Here is an 18,119-nt window from a genome sequence, read left to right on the forward strand (position 1 = left end):
CACCAGAGGAAAATATCAGAAACAAAGAACCACAGACTTCATCATTGCCAGAATGGGATCAGTATTGCCAATGACCCAAGACATAAGTCTGCCAAGCCCTTCCAGAAAAACAGAAACTTTTCAGACCAACAAAGTGCTTTTAAATGAGCTCTTTCTCAAGCCTGCTGGGAAGGAGGCACCTCCATTTGAGTCCAGTTTCTTAAATTATTTTATTTTCAATTGTGTTTGCTTATTTAATTCACTCAAAGCAGTTCTACAGTGCTTTTCTGCATAAAAACTTCCCTGAGTGGCTAATAATTTTTTTAAATAGTACAGTAGTCCTTGTATTCAGTCTTATAATACAAGGGACAGCACACAAAAGGAGGAAAAGGGAAACTGCGGAGGCACTAATTCATAATATTGTAAAAGCCTTCTGACAGCCAGCTGAGATGGAAACAGTTTTTTGGTAAGGGGTAAAATAAGCTGATCTCTTATCAGGGCTGATGAAAGACCCTCTCCTGAACCTCAGTGCAATGGCTGCAACCATTTAGCAATATACCTGTAGAGGTTTAGCATCACAAATCCTAACATAAAAGGCATCTAGATCCCCACCGTCAGCTGAGCAGAGGTATCACATCTATGGAGCATGTGTTCAAGGAGTGTTTCCATACTACTGATATGCAGTTGGCCTTCCACATTTGCAGCTTTGACTTTTGCAGATTTGACTATTTGTGGTTTTGATTAACTCTGCCAGATGCTGACCATAGAGTTGTGCTGGTGAACCGAGAAGTTCCTAGAGAAAACACCTCTCTAGACATTTGCAGGTCCTCCAGTATGATTCTATGGTCAACTTCTGGCAGATGTTGACTACAAAGTTGCGCTAGAGGACCTGGAAGATCCTAGAGGGATGTTCTCCAAAGTAAAAAGAATAGTGCTTTTTTATTGGCGGTTTTCCACATTCGTGGGGTCCTTCACCCTTACCCCTGGCAAATGTGGAGGGACCACTGTACATGTGCACCATTAAGGGTGGATTTCATCTAGACCACAGACCAGCCCTCAAATCTGTTTTCTGTGTCTGGTGGGATTTGCCTTAGAAGGAATCAATAAGCAGACTGTGCATCTGAGCATGTGCAGCAGTCATTCATTCATTCATACCATACACAGGCGAGTGAAGCAGGGGTGTCACCAGGAGCATAACTAGGGGGCTGCGAACCTTATCAGGTGACACCCAAAGTGGAGGTGACACTACTGCTCCCCAAACATCTGCCTGCAGCTGTTGCATTGAGGTTCAGGAGTTGGGTGGGTTAAAAAATCTGGGGCCTGTCCATTTGCCCCATTCTCCTACCACAGAGCCTCACCCCTCTCACCCCATCTCTTCAGCATTTTAAAGGGATGCAGGGGAATGCCTGAGCCTGACAAAAGGTGGATGTTTGGGGAGCAGTGTTGTCACCCCTGCTGAGGGTGAATCCTGGTAAGGTCTGCGCCCCCAGCACCCTCCTTTTGACATCTGCCCCTTCTCCACTTTTCTGGGCTCCGAAGGGGAAGAGGGTTTGTGGGGAGGGGCTCCCTGCCTCCCTGGTTACATCCACACTGCAGATATAATCCAGTTTGATGCCACTTTAATTCAGTGCTAGGGAATTCTGGGACTTGTAGTTTGTTGTTGCACCAGAACTCTCTGGCAAAGAAGGCTAAATGTCTCACGTTGATAGGTTTTTATATAGTCAAGTGGGTTAGGATGATTTAGTTTAGGGACAATGTCAGTTAGAATGAGATGTTACACAGTGGACCCTTGTTATCTGCTGGGGTTTGGATCCAGGATCCTCCAGGGATAACAAAATCCATGGATGCTCAAGTCCCATTAAATATAATGGCAGAGCAAAATGATGTCCTTTTTATAAAATGGCAAAATCAAGGTTTGCTATTTGGAATTTACACTTTCAAAAATGTTTTCAACCCGTGGCTGCCTGAATCTGTGGATAAAAAAACCCAGTGGCTGAGGAGGGCCAATGTATAAGAAGGTAAATGAACTGAATGAGGCACATGAATATGTATGTTATAAATGTGTTTGTTTGTGTTATTAGAACTATGTTATAATTATAATTGTCTTATATTATGTTTGTTTATGTCTATGTTTGTATGCATAAGTCAATAAAAATCAGGTAAAACAAGAGGAGGCTAAATAGCCTTTTGGCTGAAGAGAGGGGTATAACTAGTATAAATAAACCTCTCCCTAAACTACACTTCCCAGCATCCCTTGCCTTGAACCAGGGCCGCCAAAGCGCCGTGGAAGTGGGGTGGCCGTGCCTGGGAGCAGGCCTGTAGCTAGGCCTTTAGGGGCCCTGGGGCAGAAAGTACATTTGGGGCCCCTATACTTTTTTTATATCCTGAGTCCTACTGCGAGCCATGGGCGCCATCTTGGCACACTGCTATTTACATGGGGCACGTGTCGATGACATGGCTCATGTGCCATGTTCAAATGGTGCAGCGCACGAGGGACGTCACAGCGCCTCTCCAAAGTGCTTATGCTGCCCCTGTTGCCGTGGACAAAGGAGCCGCATGACATGGCTCAGTTGTCATAATTTTCTACCACCAAACCAGGACAAAATGTAGAAAAAATGTAGTATAAAATTTACCCCAAAATGTAGGACATTAAAAAAATGGAGGACATAACCAACTAAAAGCCAAAAACATTATTAATTTTTTTTAAAAAAAGTAATATAAATGCTTATACTGTATTGTGGAGATCTTGTTGCACCTCTGAGACTAAATGCATCTGAGTTTGTGTGGCAGGAGGCAGCGGTGGGGGAGAACCAAGGTTCGATCCTGTCTTTGGGCATAAAAAACTCACTGGGCTTGTGTCACACTCTCTCAGCCTTAAGGGAAGGTGAAGAGAAATCCCCTCTGAACAAATCTTCCAAGAAAACCTTGGGGCAAGTCACACACTCTCAGCCTCAGAGGATGGCAAAGTCAAACCCTCTCTGAACCAGCCTCCCAAGAAAACCTCTTGAAGGCACGCATACATACACTCAGACACAGCCAAGTCACCAAAGGCAACCTCTCTGAACAAACCTAGGCCTGTTACAGACAGCCAAAATAAAGCTGCTTTGAGTCACAGTGGAGGCATGATGTTTCACTGATGCATGCGTCCTAAGAGTCCAGAAGTCGCACCAAAGCCACGCTCCAGCCCTAAGGACTAGAGCATGGCTTTGGTGTGGCTTCTGGACTCTTAGGACGCATGCATCATTCAAACACCATACCTCCACTGTGACTCGAAGCAGCTTTATTTTGGCTGTCTGTAACAGGCCCAAGAAAACCCACTAGGCATGTAAGTCACACACTCTCAGCCTCAAGGAAAGACTGGCAAAGGCAAGCTCTGAACAAACCAGGATGTTTTGACATTCCTCCTGGGCAGAAATGTAGGATGTGTCCTGGATAAAGGAGGACGTCTGGTCACCCTGGTAAAATGGAAGACGTTTTGACATTGCTCCTGGCCAGAAAGTTGAGACATAGGAAACGTCCTAGAAAAGGAGGACATTTGGTCACCTTACAAAAAATAATAGACGTTTTGACATTCCTTCTGGGCAGAAGTGTGAAATGTAGGACGTGTCCTATAAAAGGAGGCCAAAAAGAGTTAAGCTTTGAGCTCTGGGCCCAACAACGTATGTCAACTCCCAGAATTCCATAGCCTTGAGCCAGAAAAAGAGTTAAGCCCTGATATCTGGGCCCCACAACATGCTCCAACTCCCAGAGTTCCATAGTGGTGAGCCAGGAAAAGAGTTAAAGCGCTGCCAAACCCGGTTCTTTCTCCAGTGAGGATGCCGCCTGATGCAGCCTCCCTCCCTGGCTCTCCTCCAGAGGCAGAGCTGCCTTAGTTTTGCCAGCCTCCGCCTCAGGCCCTGACTTCCCTGTTGTTGGGAGGGAGAGGCTGGGCGAGCCATGCAGGGAAGACAGAGAGAGATCGGCGAGGCCTCGCCCGGCCTGCCCTCCCCTAGCTAAGCCCTGCCTGGGAGGCTCTCTCTCTCTCTCTCGCTGGGGCGCCGGCGCTGCTGACCTTTCCCTTGAAGGTGGGGACGTTGCAGAGGACGTCGGTGCGGAGGGCCTCCTCGGCCAGGCACCGGGCGGCCAGGCTCCTCCAGACCTCGCTGTTCTCGTCTCCGTGGAGGACGCGGTGCCAGAGCTTGCAGACCAAGGCGCAGCTCCTCAGCTCCCGCAGCTCCAGGTAGGAGAACACGAACTCCAGCACCCGACCGGGAAGACGCCAGCCGGCGCCCCCGCTCCCTCCGCAGCACGAACCGGCAGCAGCCGAGGAGGACGACGAAGAAGAGGAACCGGCAGCAGCAGCGGCGGCGGCGGCGGCGGCGTTTGTGGCCGAGTTCGACGGAGCCGCAGCCGCCGCGGCAGCCATCGCCTCAGGCGACCCTCGGCCGAAGCCCAGCTCCAGGCCCCACAGCCACGGACCAATCCGGCTCGCGCCCTTCTTCCTCCAGGCGCGCATGCGCGGTGCCGCCCTCACGGAACCTGACGCCACCGACTAAGGGCGGAAGTGACACTTCTCAGGCTAGCGCTCTTATTCGAACCTTACCCATTAACCTTCCGCGAAGACAATCTGTTCCTTATTACTCTCCTCACACACTGCGCGGATGTGGCTTATTTTAAGGTTTAATTTTATAGTTTCTTTTTCGCCCCGCCTCCCAAGAAACTAGGCCTTGAAGGTGAGGCGGCCATGTTAGGTAAGGGAAAAAATGTTGAGAAATTGGGGCGGGGCTTCTCTCTGCGCGTGCGCAAGAGTTACTCCTGTCAGTGTGGAAGAGGCCCGGTATGTGACGTCATATTCCCTCGCCGGAAGAGAAGAGGGGTGTCTGTCAGAGGCGGCGCCAGTCCTGGAGGTTTTCCCGAGAGGCGAGCAGTGCTGCTGCAAAGGCGGTGGCTTCCTGGAGGTAAGCATCAGTACCTTCAGCGTTTTGGGGCCTTTGAACGTTTCTTGCAGCTGATTTGGACCCATGGCGCCTTGTCAGAACTGCAGTTGCTCCTTGCAGCCTTAACCCTTTGCTGTTCAGGGAGAAGATGCCTTGCGTCAAAAGAGAACCGCACTGCTGGCACTTCGATCTTCTTTACAAGGAGATTTGAACTCTTTCTTTTAAAGCAGAGGGTTTTTTGGAGCGATGCGTCTCTGGGAGGCTGCAGCCCCAAAGGGCTCCAGGGAGGAAGCTGGCTCCAGGAGCCCCAGAGAGGCTCATGTCGAAGTTACAGTTTTGGAACCAAAGACATTAGCCCCAGCCTAAGCCCTGAGGCACAAAAGGGGGATATGTGGGAGTTGCAGCAGGGTAGCAATGCCTCTGCTAATTGCTATTGTGCTGAGGCAGTATACTGAGTGTTTATAAATATGGAAGGATGACTGTACTGATCGCTGTCTGTCTGTTTTCAGCCTCCTAAACTACTATGGCAGAGAAGTGGACCGGTGGACACTCTTCTTCAGTGTTATGTCTGAACGTCAGCAAAGATGGCCTCTTGGCTTCAGGAGCAGAAGGAGGAGAGCTTACAATCTGGAATGAGGAAGGATGTCCATTGGAACATGTGCAGCTCCAGAAAACAGAGGACGTCACTAGCGTTGTGTTTTCTTCCGCCTGTCCTGGGAGGCTGTATGCTTCTCATGGGGAGACTATTAGCATTCTTGATGCCAGATGTCTCAAGGAACCGGTTGAACATTTCCATGTAAATGAGGATGAGATCAATTGTCTTTCGGTAAATGAAACAGACAGTTTCTTAGCTGCTGCTGACGATTCTGGAGCAATAAAGATAATTGACTTGGAAAGCAAGAAGTTAAGCCGCTGCCTGAGAAGACACTCAAATATTTGTTCATCTGCTGTGTTTCGACCTCAGAGACCTCAAAGCCTTCTTTCATGTGGCCTGGATATGAAGGTGATCCGCAGCAAATGGAAGCATGATGTATTCTGCCAACTGGCCAGATGCAGGCAGGAAGTTATTAGATGTGTCTTAGTTTCTTTCCTATTTTATATTAATTAGTTTGAGAGTCCTAGGAGTTACTAGATATAATTGAACTATACATTCGTTGCTTGGCGGGGGGGACATTATCTTCAAATGAGTAGTATGAGTGTTACCTAAGTTAAAACAAGCAGGCAACAGAAAAACAAATAGTTCTTGAAAAACATGTTACTAGGATGCTACTGCATCAACTACAAAGCCAGATCAGATACTGAAGGAGTTCAATACAGTTGGTCATCTGTATCCACCGATTCTTTGTCCATGGATTCAATCATCCACCGCTTCAACATATTCCAAAAAATATATATAAATTCCAAAATGCAAACCTTGATTTTTCTATTTTATGTAAGGGACACAATATTCCTATGTTGTTGTATATAATACAATTTAATTGTCTTGGCTTTCAGGGATAGTTCAGGCTTGATCTGTTCAAGGACCCATTTTTTTTGTCGTCTTTGATGTTCTTGGTATTCTCAGCACTCTTCTTCAGCCCAAATGAGTGGGTTTTGTTTTTATCCGCTGTCTTCACTGCCCAGCTCTCATATCCATACATGGATACAATGGACTGGACAATTCTAACCTTAGTGCTCAGTTGTATATCTTTACTCTTTAGGATCTTGTCTAGTTCTTTCAAAGTTGCCCTTTCTATTCCTAGTCTTTTTCTTATTTCTTGACTGTAGTCTCCTTTCTGATCAGTGTTTGATCCAAGGTACAGCAATTCTTTAATTATTTCAATTTCCTCATTATCTAGGTGGAATTTATGTAGATCCTCCTCCATGGTCATTATTTTTGTTTTCTTTATGTTCAGCAACAAGCATGTTTTTACAATTTCTTACTTGACCTTCCTTAGTAATTGTTCCAAGTCCATGGTGTTTTCAGCCTCATATCTTAGATTGTTGATGTTTCTTCCTCCTGTCTTTACTTCACCTTCTTCTAAGTCTAAGCCTGCTCTTCATATAATATTTTCTGCATACAGGTTGAACAAGTAGGGTAATAATATGCAGCCTTGCCTGACCAGTTTCCCAATTTGGAACCATTATGTTTCTCTGTATTCTGTTCTAACAGCTGCCTTTTGTCTTAGATTTCTCATAAGGACTATCAAATGGCACCCCATGTTTTTAAGAGTGGGTCTTTTTTTTGGGAGGGGGGGCTATGCTGTCAAAGGCTTTGCTATAGTCTATAAAGTGCATGCTGATTTTCTTTTGCAAACACCTCTCTAAAAGCTTCTGTATCTACACAGGCATTCCAGGTTTTAATCTCCCTTGAGCATTGTTAAATCTGAACAGCATCTGTTAACAGGTATATCTGTTTTTAGCCAAGCCTTACCAGCACCAGCATGTTTGGGCAGCATTTCTGGGCAATTATTAGTCTATTAGTTTATCAGAAACAACATAGCTGTTATCAACTAGCTGTCTTCATTTGTTGGATACATGCTAGACAAGCGATCTACATTTTGAGCCCTGTGTTAACTCCTTTTATTCTCTCTTTTCCCCACTCCACTAATCTGTTGTCCAAAGGTGTTTACTATCTCAGTGGCATTGCTAATGTTGGTGTGGGGGGCTGCCTTGCCCTCCCTCCTGCCTTCCCCCCCCATACTGCTGCTGAGACAGCCGCACCCCCATAAAAGCCTTCAGGGTCTTGCACAGCTGCAGCCACACCAGACCCTGAAAACAGCTACACACACACACACACACCCACAGCAGCCACCGTTACTGAGGTGGGGCAGCGCTGCAGCCTCCAGAGGGCCTGTTTAGGGTCTGGTGTGCTTGCTGGGAAAGCGCCCTTTTTTGTTTGCCTAGTAGTTATGCCAATCTCTCCAGGTGTACTACTGGGTGATATGCACCTCTGGGGTGTCACCCTCTGCACTCTGCACCCCTTAGTGATGCCGCTGCACTACCTCTTGCTTATCTCTATCCAATTAAAATAATTATATTATCTGGGGTCCAGTAGATGTTGTAACCATCTTGCCTCAGCTAGCGTACCTACAAGGAGGTCTATTCCTGGTAGATAGCGGATGTGTTTCTTTCTTATTTACATTACAATGGTCTGGCATTTTCCCCAGACTGGAGCTGAAACCAGTTCCTTATTGATTCTAAATGATACATACATGAACACTGACAGATTGAACTATTCATATTAGTTCTTTTACTGTATATTTATAGTAAAGGTAGGTAGGTTACAAAACTGGCAGCTGAATAATCTGGCCTGCAACAGGGATATTCTTGGACTCAACTGGCTCCAAAAAAACAAGTGACTGTAGTACAAACAGGAATCCATCCTGTTTCCAAAGTTCAGAAATAGCAGTGGGGATTCTTTTGCAAGTTCAAGAGAATCCTGCAGTTATCTCTCTTGAAATTACCAGCAATTGCACTCCCTCCACAAGGGGTTGGGGCTTCTGAGGGGATGATTCCCTCCCATAATGGGATGAGTTATGCTGTCAGGTTGAGGCAAGTTTCGGAATATACAGAGTAATTTCTTTTTAAACTTCATTTTCTATGCTTAGCAATGAAATCAGAGCCTTTTAATATTGTATGTGTTGCTGTCAATAGTGTCTTTCCCTTGATTTATAGAGTAGAAAAGTATTCCTTGTGAGATGTATCTCAGATGCTAATTCTGGGAATGGCAACATAAGGGGAACTCTAAATTTTATACATACACTTGTCTAATATGTGTTAGTATTTTCTGTGTTCTGTGAATCAATTCTGGATTTTGTTCTTGTTTTTTTAAGGTTATGATGTGGAATTTGCAGAAAGCTCGCCCACTGTGGATTGTGAACTTGCAAGAAGAGGAAGCAGATGAGCAGTCAGCTGGCCAGCTCTTTAACCCACCCCTAGCCTATTCTTTGTCTGTTTCTGTCTGCGGCAATGTTTTTGGTTGTGGAGCTGAAGATGGTAAAATCAGGATCTTCCGGGTAGTAGGTTCCAAATTTGAACAGGAGGTAGCATTTAAGGGTCACTCCTTAGGAGTGTCACAAGTTTTATTTTTACCAGAACCCTACCAGTTCATTTCAGGAGGAAATGATGGCAAAGTATTGTTATGGGATGTCAGCAATGAAGTAGGGAAACTGAAGAGTCCAGTCAGGCCCATTCATAGAAGGAAGACCAAGATGTCCAATGCCAAGAAAGTTGACAAAACAAACACAGAGCCTACAAGTGGATGTGTACCCTTTTCACCAAAACTGACTATTGAGCATGGAGAGAAAGTGAACTGGATTTCATACATAGAGATTAAGGGTTCTAGGAGAGTACTGGTTGCCGATCAGTCTAGCAGTATATCTGTCTATCCTATTGCTGAACCTTAAACATATCTCAATAAGTAACTTGATTCCTTGATGTACTGGGTCTACCTGTTTGGGACTTTTTCTTCTTCTTCTTCTTCTTTTTTTTTTTGAAACACCATCTTTATTACCTCAAATAAATTAAATCAACTGCACACATTCTGCATATCGATAAATAAATAAATATACTGAAGTTAATAAACCTAACTCATTGTATCAGTAATGGGATTTCTTGGGCTAAATCTGGTATGATCTTACTGATGAACTGGCAGTCAAAACTGTTGGTTGTAAATATATGTAATATATTTGTAAATATATGTAAATATAACATCTCTGCCTTGTAAAAAAAAGGAAAAATAAAGAAATCCTTGCACTATTTAAAATTAAAAATACATTTTTTTTCCCAAAACCATTAGTGGATTTCTGGAAACTACCAGTTTCTCCCCCCTCCCCCCTTAGTTTTTGGAAGTCTGTGCCATCCCTGGAAGGTTCCAGAGACAGAAAATTGGTTTTGGGCTTCCCATAGTTTGCCTATCCCAACCCAAAATACATTATTTATTCATGTGTTGTTTTTAGAGCTAGAGCTAGCCAGCACAAATGAAATCTAAATACTATTTTTAATTATTACATTTTCAGATTCATAAATAAGCCTGTCCCTTTATTTCCATTTAATTTCCTTTATGTTGTACACTCAAGAAGCAGTAATTCAGACGATGCAAAAATACAGATGTTCTCAGTGCATTTAGTAAAGATTTCTGTTGAAACATACAAAGATAAGAATCAACATCCTCCTTAACAAGCTCTGAACAAATTAATTATGTATCAGAAAGGTACCTCAGAAAGTCCTAAAGGTAGTCTTAAATTCTCCCTTAAAAGAAAAATAATGACATTCAAAGGCCTGCAGAGATACATTCTACTGGAACTTTGAGCAAATTGCTGTTATGCTGTGGCTGCTGTCTGAATGGAGGATAATGCACCAAGAATGCCACACCTGTGTCTCAGGATATTCTGGCTTTAGCCTCAGAATACAGATGCTTATGTTTGTATTCTGGTATCAGGATGAGAATAAGATGTATTAGATACAAAAGATATGGATTTATAGATGGCTATTTTTCCTCCTCAAAATAGATAGGTACCTCTCCCATGTTGTTAATGCATATTTTAAAGATGCGGAAGACTACTCATGCATGCATTCTTGGTATCTAATGTCTCTTTCATTTTGTTACAGGTGAACACTGACAGAAAAAAGCAATTTATAAAGGCCTAAATCCAATTCCTAGTTTCAATTAAATCCATTGAATAAAAACAATTTCCTTAAGTGATAGTATACTATAGCTGATTCATTTGCTCTACTCTGGCTGGGACTACCAATTGGATTTAGGCCAAGGGGTCTAAATGAGAAGAAATTTATTTAGCATTATTATTATTATTATTATTATTATTATTATTAAGCTTTATTTATTTATGGTATTTATACCCTGCCCTTCAGCCCTAAAGGCTCTCAGAGTGGCTTACAATATTACAGTGGTACCCCGGGATACGAATGCGCCGCCTTACGAAATTTCCGGGTTACAAAAAAAATCCATTAAAAAAAACTGTTCCGGGTTACGAAGATTATTTCGGGTTACGAAAAAAAATTTGGTGCTTTTCGGCGCTATTTCACACGAAATCGCGGCTTTTCCCCATTAGCGCCTATGGCATTTCGGCTTGCGAATGCTTTTCGGGTTACGAAAGCGGCGGCGGAACGAATTAATTTCGTAACCTGAGGCACCACTGTATTTTTAATTAGACGGTTCCCTGCCCTCAGGCTTACAATCTAAAAGACATGACACAAAAGGAGAAGGGAATGGTGGTGGGAAAGGGGATGAGGTCCAATGGTTATTCTCTCCCTCTGAGGCTTGGACCAAGACAGATGGATGGAGGAAGGGCTCTTCTTCTTAGTCGAGGCCAGACCTGATGGAGTTGGGCCTGCCTTTTCACTCTTTCCAGGTCAGGTGATGACAGTTGGCATGGAGGGAGGGCTCTTCTTCTTCATGCTAGCCTGTTTGGCAACAACAACAGAAGGGTGTAAGCTACATTACAGAAAGCTGTAATCTATTGTGGTGCTGCACAAAGTGGTGGTCTCTGGACCAGTGCCAGTCCCTGAGCCACTGGCAGCCAGTCCCTGGCAGGTTTCCAAGAAAAGAAACAGTGGTATCCAATGAACATACATTTAGTGCTGGTCCCTGGCACACTGGTAGTGGTGGTGGGGGGGAATTGTTGGTCCCCTACATCAGATAGCTTGCGAAGCACTGATCTACTAGACCTCCCACAGGCGATATAATACGAACTTAACATACATTAATAAAACACTAGCAAACAGCTACAGCATGATGCTAAATACTTTTTTAGATGTAGGTTCTGCTGAGTTCAATACAGCTTGATCTTTGATAGGTAGGTTCACAACGTAAAACATGTTAATAGTACAAGCTAGAACAGACCCATTGAATGAGTCAACATTTACAGTATGTAAATGCTATTAATTTTGGATCTCATAACAGAATTCAAGCCATGGTGATTTTTAGATGAAGGTAATTCATATTTACTTCTTATGTTGCAATAGAAATCTGTGATAGCTGACATATTACAGTCCAGTAAATAATGTGCTTGTGGGCATGTGTTAATAAGCTATACTTGGATGTCCTGACTATAAAAAGCTTTAAGTGAAAACTGACCTTCAGCTGAAGTTGGATCCCCTGTGTGTATGGTTACTGTCTGCTAGAAAAAGAGAAGCCAGCCAGCATTCAGATACACCTTTTCCTCTCTCTGAAGATGACTAGAGAAGCTATATCTCTGAGTGCTCTGAACAAGACATTAAACAGGTCAAAAAAGGGGAAACTGCAGAAGGACCTGCTTTGTTGGGGAAGGATTCTGTGAGGGAGCTAATTCCATCTGGGTTGACTATATCTTATATGTTAGACATTTATTTAAAGCAGTTATATCCTGGCCAATTTAGATTAACTGTAAAGTAACATATAATATTTACAATTATTATGAATCGTTAAATATTGATTTTCAATTATTGATGTGTATAATTATTAGGCATTTTTTTCTTTCTATATAGACAATAAAATTAGCATATTAATCAAACAGTTAATATTTCAAATATTTTCCTTGTTTATTCTTTAGAGTGTAATTTGGGGTGAGGAGAATGACCTGTACATTTGTTTATAACAGCACTTCTTGTACTGTAGGAAATCTTCATGAGATGTAGTTTCTCAAGTCCACAAGCAGACTTTTTGGGTAAATATGTTAACACCTTAAGTGGTCAATTTTGCAAGGTTACTTAACTCTATCCATATTACTTGTTGAGGGTAACTGGTGTGGCAGAAGTGATCAGCTTGCCTGTGATCAAGGTTGAAACTTAACCTGATTCCTTAGGATCACACCCAGTTGGGCCACACTGGTATACTATTTTACACATACCTGATGAGCTGCATCATTATTGCATCATGAGAAATCGGACTCATGGCCTCCAGATATTGCTGAACTACATATTCCAGCAGCCTTAGCCAGCATGGTCAATGGTGAGGGATTATGGCAGTTGCAGGTGAACAACATCCAGAGGGTAATATAATTCTCACAGCTGATCAAAATGCTACTAGTCAATCTTTGGTGGAAATCCATTAGTAGACCCAACTAGAGAAGACCCATTTAAACTGGGGAGCATAAGTCAACCTTACATGAGCTTTAATATTAAAACCTTTATATGCTGTAATAAATGCCTTGATGTAAAAAGGGTTTTTCTCTCTTTTTAGTTTATTAAGGACTGGAGTATGCCTCATGTTTGAGGTGGGCTTTGGTTCCAGGAAATCCCCCACCCCCCAGGATAACAAAATATGTGGATGCTCAAGTCCCATTATATTAAATGGCACAGTAAAATGATGTCCCTTATATACAATAGCAAAATCAAGGTTTTGCTTTTGGATTTTTTAAAATAATATTTTCAAGCCATGGATGATTGAATCCATAGATGCAGAATTATTTTTAATAGTCGCAGCTAGAACAGACCCATGGAATGAGTCAACATTTATATAAATCCCAATAATTTAGTTAGAACTCATAATAGAATTCAAGCCATAGTGCTGACAGTATGACAAAAGGCCCCACACAGACTGCCAAAATAAAGCTGCTTATGGTGACTTTGGAGATATGCTGTTGAAACGAAGCACGCGTCCCAAGAGTCCAAAAGCTTTGCCAAAGTTGTGCTCCAGTCCTTCTGACTGGATCGTGACTTTGGTGCGGCTTCCGGACTTTTAGAACGCACGCAACATTTAAACAGCACACCTCCAAAGTGACCTGAAGCAGCTTTATTTTGGCCTGTCTGTATGGGGCCAAAGATACCTTTAAAGTTATCTGAACATAACATTTAACAACTGCTATGTGTACTTTAATGATTGTGCACTTCCTTAATCAAGTATTTATTATAGCAGTTGAGGAAAAAACTTCTCAGAGCTTTATACAATTAACATGATATATTTTTACTTTAAATATTTACCAGTAGTCATTTTATTTTAAAATCTTAGTTTTAGTTAATAAGTGTAAGTCAAATAACATGCTAAACTTGGTCTCTTTTGGTTTAGGGCAACAGAAGACATTCCTAATACATCACCAGTATAATTTGCCTTCAGTATATTTATAGTATCAGATAAAACATTAAAATAAATCTTGTTGAAGTATTTCTGCAGCTCTCAAAGCTTAAAAATGCGAGGAGCTTGTTATTTTTTGGTGTACATACTTTAAAAAAAAATGTTTTCCAAAATACATAGGAAAGTCCAGAAAAGCGTGATGGTTTCCACACTGGCAAAACATTGCAAGAATTATGGAGTAATAACAAATAACCAATAGTCACACAGCACAAAGGAACTAAAAGTAATTAGTAAAGTAATACATCAATTAAATTCATAAGTAATTACAATCCACTTGTGGATATCAGGATTTTAAAGACAAAACTGGGGGAGGGGGAGGGATAATGAAATGCATATGTGTTATAAAATGGGAGGTACATGGTCTAACTAGTCCTGGTTTTTAAATTTTAACAGAGTGGAGAACAAACTGCAGACTGTAGAGGCTCAATTCACTGTACTAGATTCTAGCATTCAGAAGTTATCAGAGAAGTTTGAATTTTGGAGCAATGCCTTGGACCATCAGATTGACCAGAATGAAATGTGGACATCTCTGCTAGAAGACAGGTGAGAAACTAGATAAGAGCTAGAAATTACTGGCCTAAATCCGGTTAAGAAGAAGAAGAAGAAGAAGAAGAAGAAGAAGAAGAAGAAGAAGAAGAAGAAGAAGTTTTATTTTTATCCTGCCTCTCCATAGGATCGAGGTGGGTTACAACAATAAAAATACATAAAGAAAAATACATAATTACATACATAAGTAAAATTAAATAATCTCCTTATCCCCCTTCCTTAAAACTAAACTACATACCTTGTAATTAGAACAGCAACATTATAAAATACAATTTAAATTATTTAAAATAGCAATAAAGTAGACCAATTAAAACAATAGCTAACTGGCAAGTCAATATTTAGTGTAAATCCCATTAATTCAATCGCCTTAGTCAAATTGGGGGTGTAGGCTGAAATTTTGTATGGGAGATACAGTACATCTTTGTATATGGACTTATGTATGTGGGAATTAGATTTGGGCAGGTTTGCAATGTCCATATCCAGTAGATGGTTGCTGTTACAGTACTATGTAACAGAGCCAGCAGAGTATGATTGATGCGCAACAAGACCCAACATGTATCAGTCCCAATGTACAATGATTCCTGATGTGCATCGGGACACTGTCCAGAGAATGCTGATGCACTTTGAGCTCTACTGATCCATTTCAGCATGCCCTCGCTGGTGTCTCATTACACAGTTTCACAATCACAATTCACTAACAGGGGTTCTTACCATGTCTACTACATTGTTAAATATCTGTAAAGTTATATAATTTAGACCATGATATAGGATTCTGGATATCCATTAGATTTAGGCACCATTTTTGCTACGTGGATAGTGAGTCATACTAGAATAACAGGAAATGGTTAGCAATTAACACCATCTTTGTGTACATAAAAATGGATTGTAAGTATCATTTGAGAAGTGTAATTTACTGCCAAAGGATTAACATATGATGGTTTTAGGTATGCCGAATTTAACATTTTAAGGGGAGGGGGCTTCTCTTTTTAACATTATTGATTGCCAGAGAAACTTTATATACGTCTACTCAGAATTAAGACCCATACTCCTATATAAATGTAAACAGGATTGCAGCCTTAATGTTGGGAGACCCAGCACAGTCTAGTGGTTTGAGTATTGGATTACGACTCTGAAGATCAGGGTTCTTGGCCATGAAACCCACTGGGTGACCTTGGGCAGGTGTCACTCTCTCAGACTCAGAAGACAGGAATTATCACAAACATGGTTATGCTAGGCTTGTTTTAAATTCCACTGATATAACAGAATTCCTGTGTGATCAGAATTCAAGGTTTAGGTTGTAAACTTGGAGACAATTCCCTGGAAATAAGTTGCATTGAACTAATGGGACTTACTTCTGAACAGACATACATAGAATTGTGCTATTAGAAACCCAACATACTCTCATCTCTTATCTGGATTTGGAATAAACCTTGGGCCAAAGAAGCAGATGATATTTCCATGTCTTTTGACAGATTCACATCTGTGGAGGTAAACCTTTTCTACAGCTACATCTGTGAAACTATTCATTGTTTACATTCTCAAGTACTAAGAAGGCTACCAGATCTGGCAAGAGGCCTTCCTACTCTGTCCTCTGTTCTGAGACGAAAAGGGAAAAACCCAAGAATTAAGCTGGCACTGGAGGCAGCACTGGAGAAGCTGGGACTACATGAACAAGATGTTAAAATCCTCTGTGCGTTTTTCATTACACATAGCCATGATGCATGCTACTATCCTGCTAGTCAAAGGCAAGGTTATACCAAAGATGTTTGCTCCATGATCAGCAGTGTGGTACAGAACCAGCTCCTTCAGCAAAGCCTGTTGTGTGCTGTTCATGTGGTGGAAAATAGCAAAGTTTGAAGATGTTACCACAAATCTCCCAAATGTATTCTTAAAAGCATTATTGAACTTATAATTAAGAAATCTTTGCTTCAAATATGGCTGTGACTGGAGAATGTAGCACAATCCTATCATACACACCTGTTGCACAGATGAAGAAGAAAATGTATATGATGCACTTTAGACACTGAAGCACAACACCAATAACTAGGCTATTCCCATTTTCCCCACATCTTTTCAAATCCCTTCATAAATTGCTACTATAGACAAATGTACAGAAATTGCACTAAATCTTTTGCTTAATGGTGTTTCACTTACGTTATATTCTTAAATTAAAAGCATTATTCTGTGTATCTGTGTGTGTGTGTTAAATACAGTATGACACACACACACACAAACACACACACAAACATTACATAACCTCTTGCACTGATGTAAGCGCAAGAGATGGAGTTCATAGTGTTAGGCTGCTTATCTTACCCTGTAGGTCAGATCGTTTCCTACTTGGCTGAGGTGTTTTTGGAAATAGTATTGCAGACTGTGCTGCGGGATTTCAACCATTCATGCCAAGCCCTCAACATAAGCAACAATTAACTATTTCATGAGTTCCCTGACAGCAGCAGGCCTGACTCTGGTTGTGTACATATTGCAAAACCATTCTGGATTTTACCATTTGAAAGCAGAAAGACAGTGATTTTAGGATTCAGGAATTCAAAATAGGGCCATCATCACAGATCACTACCTAATAAGAGTTTAGATTTGCTGGTGTCTCTGATCTCTTCAGTGATGGGTGATCTATCCTTAAGACTAAGGGCCCCTATAAGATTCCTGGATGTTTGGGAAGAATTTTCTGCTAGAGCTCAGATTGATCTCTAGAATGAGAAAATGTTTTGGACATAGGTCCAAAACACACTGCAGAAATAATTGTGTTTGACTTTAACTGCCCTGGCTTAATGCTAGGGAATTCTGGTAATTGTAGTTTTATGAGACTTTCAGCCTTCTCTTTCAGAGAGTTCTGATATCACAATAAACTACACTTCCTGGAATTTCCTAGCACTGAGCCAAGGCAGTTAAAGTGGCATCAAACTGGATTATTTTTGCCGTGTGTTTTGGAACAGCGCCACACTGCAGTAGTAGACTCTGGCATGCAGTAATGGTTCTGTATGTGAGTGACAAATAATCCAGAGAAGGCTGATATATTGGTTAGATCTTGAGAGTTATACTCTGAAGGATCATGTCTGCATTTTGGGATGCTCCTCAATCTGGCATTGCACTGGGATAGGCAGGTGGTTGCTATGGCTTGGAGTGCCCTTAGCCAGCTTCAGCAGTTCTGCCTCTTCTTTAAGTTCTGGTAGGGTAAACATCATAGTAACACTTGTGTACTGTAACTCACTCTCCATGTCTGCCATTAAAATGTGGCCAAAAATAACAATTATTGCAAAATGGAGAAACTAGAATACTTTATTGTGGTTCCCATTTGGATATTAGACCAATAGTGTTCAGTATGCATTGGCTTTTTGTTTTCAAGTTCAATTCAACATGCTGTAATTGCCTCTAAAATCCCGAATGGCTTGGGGCAACATGTCTGAAGGACCATCTTCTCTCAAATAAAGCTGCCCATCAATTGCAGATTTCCCCTGAAGTCCTGGTCCATATTCTGGATCCATGGAAGGTGCTTCTGGAAATGACATGACAGAGAGCTATTTTTTAAGTGGCAGTGCCCAAATTGTGGAACTGTGTCCCAAGAACAGCTGAACTGACTCTCTTCAACGATTTTTAGGCAAGTAGCC

At 41.9% G+C, this 18,119-nt stretch overlaps 3 protein-coding genes across 4 annotated transcripts in view; 2 read left to right on the plus strand and 1 right to left on the minus strand.

Annotated features, from left to right (window-relative positions):
- FBXO45 (F-box protein 45) overlaps positions 1-4,610 on the minus strand; it is an 11,967-nt gene extending 7,357 nt beyond the window's left edge. For both annotated transcript variants that reach the window (XM_042456929.1, XM_042456928.1), the window contains exon 1: positions 4,031-4,610. In XM_042456929.1, coding sequence (XP_042312863.1) covers positions 4,031-4,474 — 444 coding nt within the window. In that variant the 5' untranslated portion in view covers positions 4,475-4,610. The remainder of the gene's footprint in view (positions 1-4,030) is intronic.
- A 65-nt stretch (positions 4,611-4,675) lies between these two features.
- WDR53 (WD repeat domain 53) lies at positions 4,676-9,662 on the plus strand. The gene is made up of 3 exons (XM_042456927.1): positions 4,676-4,916; positions 5,405-5,898; positions 8,711-9,662. Exons 2-3 carry the CDS (start codon positions 5,419-5,421, stop codon positions 9,281-9,283), a joined length of 1,053 nt encoding a protein of 350 aa, XP_042312861.1. The 5' UTR covers positions 4,676-4,916; positions 5,405-5,418; the 3' UTR covers positions 9,284-9,662.
- Positions 9,663-11,229: 1,567 nt separating this feature from the next.
- Positions 11,230-16,682, plus strand: SMCO1 (single-pass membrane protein with coiled-coil domains 1). Its single transcript, XM_042456341.1, has 3 exons — positions 11,230-12,120; positions 14,341-14,490; positions 15,966-16,682. The coding sequence occupies exons 1-3, from the start codon at positions 12,071-12,073 to the stop codon at positions 16,348-16,350; spliced, it is 585 nt and encodes a 194-aa protein (XP_042312275.1). The 5' UTR covers positions 11,230-12,070; the 3' UTR covers positions 16,351-16,682.
- The last annotated feature ends 1,437 nt before the right edge of the window (positions 16,683-18,119 follow it).

The sequence above is a fragment of the Sceloporus undulatus genome, chromosome 3 (genome assembly GCF_019175285.1).
Source record: "Sceloporus undulatus isolate JIND9_A2432 ecotype Alabama chromosome 3, SceUnd_v1.1, whole genome shotgun sequence".
NCBI lineage: Eukaryota > Metazoa > Chordata > Lepidosauria > Squamata > Phrynosomatidae > Sceloporus > Sceloporus undulatus.

Coding starts and splice junctions, on each gene's coding strand:
- WDR53 (XM_042456927.1), top strand. CDS start 5,419: ATGGCAGAGAAGTGGACCGGTGGACACTCTTCTTCAGTGTTATGTCTG. Junction 5,899..8,710: donor CATGTGGCCTGGATATGAAG/GTGATCCGCAGC, acceptor TGTTTTTTTAAG/GTTATGATGTGGAATTTGCA.
- SMCO1 (XM_042456341.1), top strand. CDS start 12,071: ATGACTAGAGAAGCTATATCTCTGAGTGCTCTGAACAAGACATTAAAC. Junction 12,121..14,340: donor CTGAACAAGACATTAAACAG/GTCAAAAAAGGG, acceptor AAATTTTAACAG/AGTGGAGAACAAACTGCAGA. Junction 14,491..15,965: donor ACATCTCTGCTAGAAGACAG/GTGAGAAACTAG, acceptor GTCTTTTGACAG/ATTCACATCTGTGGAGGTAA.